The 2,091-nt window shown below is 48.3% G+C and overlaps 1 protein-coding gene across 1 annotated transcript; it reads left to right on the top strand.

Moving 5' to 3' along the window:
• Positions 1 to 733: 733 nt before the first annotated feature.
• Positions 734 to 1,556, top strand: LOC144477767 (uncharacterized; the record flags this gene model as incomplete). Its single annotated transcript, XM_078195503.1, has 2 exons — positions 734 to 1,162; positions 1,206 to 1,556. Coding segments are annotated over 2 exons (780 nt in total), but the record flags the coding sequence as incomplete, so codon positions are not given.
• Between the last annotated feature and the right edge of the window lie 535 nt (positions 1,557 to 2,091).

Here is a 2,091-nt window from a genome sequence, read left to right as displayed (position 1 = left end):
CATAGTGTGAGGTAGGAAGAAGGGCGACGGTTGGGCGTCGTTAAAGGGTCTTTTGAAATCGGTCACACCCCCGATGAGCATTGGTGGAGACTTACAAACCTCCACTAAAACGCGCTCCGGGTTCACGAAGCAGAAAACTCCAGCAGTCGACGCTGAGGGTATCTTGGTTAAAACTGCACGCCTCAGTCGTGCCTAGTTAATCAAGGTTTGAATCTGCGCGTCTGCCAGCGGCGTATTCCTTTTAACGGGAATCGCCGAATATACAGTCCACACTCTCACTGCGTTACGCAGAGAGATAGGCCGTTTCCCCCTCCAAGCGCACGAGCATCGTTGCGAGGAGCGAAAGGAAACGGTGAAAAAAGGTATACGTATAATAATCACTAATTGAATTATTTGTACGTTACTATTTTATAGGCATCCAAGGAAATAATCCGAACAAAGGGAAGTGGCCAAACTATGTCTGACCAGGAAGAAGGCCGAATCAGACGAGCCATTTACCGAGGAAGCCACCGACCACGAGCCCTTTCCACCCAAATAAAACCATTGTACAATTGGGAGAAGGAAAAAATAAAAGGAGAGTCCTTTTCAGGACTCGTGGATCTTATTTTCATTACTGTAAAGAGTCAATCTCCTTCATCTAATCCACGTCCCTCATATCCGGACCGATAAAATAGAAAGCAGTGGTTTTTCCAATAAGACCAAACCGCGTGCCTAGCTCTATTTTTAAACAAAGTTCAATAAGAACAACGTTAGAATCCAACTGCAAAGTGTAAAGGGTTTTAAAGACAAATTGGTCAGAAGAAAATTGCTCAAGTCCGAATTGGTTGCAAGGAACGTACAACACTTTACGTTCACATTAAAGGACGAAAAGGCTCTACCCATGGTCCTGAAAGGACTTCCTCCCTGCTCCGAGGAAGAAGTTCTTCAAGAAATTAAAGCTCAGGGCCTAAACCTCTTAGCTTGTTATAAACTAAAGGACACCAACACCTTTCGGGTTAACTTCGCCCCCGGCACCACCCCACAGCATATCAACCAAATTAGATTTTTATTCAGAACCAAAATTTACTGGGACAGATTCATGTCCCGCACCACTCATACACAGTGCTATAGATACCAGGCCTTCGGACACACCTCGTCCAACTGCAACCTACAACCTGCCTGTGTAAAATGCGCAGGCAATCCATGTCTCACATTCCTGCACCAAGCCATACGAGGTTACCCCAACCTGTGCTAACTGCAAGGGTCCCCATACCGCTAACTTTAGGGAATGCCCTGCCTTAAACAGATACCTTAAGAACGATAACATCCCCTCACCACGGGCGGACCCGAATTCACTCGACGTTCCCAGAACGGTAAAATCTGGGCTCCGAAATCAAGTACTCGAAGTGAAAGTGGTCGACGTCACTGGCACGGCATACGCTGGGGATCCTCACCATCGTGCCCCGGGTCAGGCAAATCTCATGCCAATTGGTTTCTGGACCATTGTCCGGAGGGATCCAGTCGATACAAGGATACAGAGCCGGATAGACTCTCAGCCACATAAGGACAATTTGAACGTACGTGGACGCAAAGTGGGACAGGAACCCCTGGTCGCTGATCGCCCGTACGAGTTTCCCCGATTTTCGGCAGTATTGCCGAACGGAGGAATTGGAAAATTTTGCTGTTGAGCCGTACGTAACGTGAATCGGACCTTTGTCTGATTCCTACGCACGTACGGTAGGTTTAGCTTACCGGTCGACGGTAAAGGACGTTCCCGAGTGAACAGCGCCGTCGACGCAGCTTGAACCCATCTTCTTATGGACCGCGCAACCCTACGTAGGGAAGAGAGGCAACAAGCGGTAAGATTGGTGAAGTCTTGTGCCCGTACCCACTGCTAAGTCGACCTAAGTACGTTTGAGCAGTGTACGTTGGCATCGAGTGTCCGACCCAGCCTCTTCGACCTCCTCGCCATATATTTCATGTTGATTTCATGCAGATTTCAATGTTGACGATCGCCCCCGTGAAGGAAGGCCAAAAACGTTCGAAGACGCTGAATTGGAGGCATTGCTTGATGAGGATCCGTGCCAAACGCAAGAACAACTTGCTTTAGTA

The sequence above is a fragment of the Augochlora pura genome, unplaced genomic scaffold (genome assembly GCF_028453695.1).
Source record: "Augochlora pura isolate Apur16 unplaced genomic scaffold, APUR_v2.2.1 APUR_unplaced_3543, whole genome shotgun sequence".
NCBI lineage: Eukaryota > Metazoa > Arthropoda > Insecta > Hymenoptera > Halictidae > Augochlora > Augochlora pura.
Note: the sequence above shows the minus strand (reverse complement) of the source record. Positions and strands in the feature narration are given on the sequence as shown.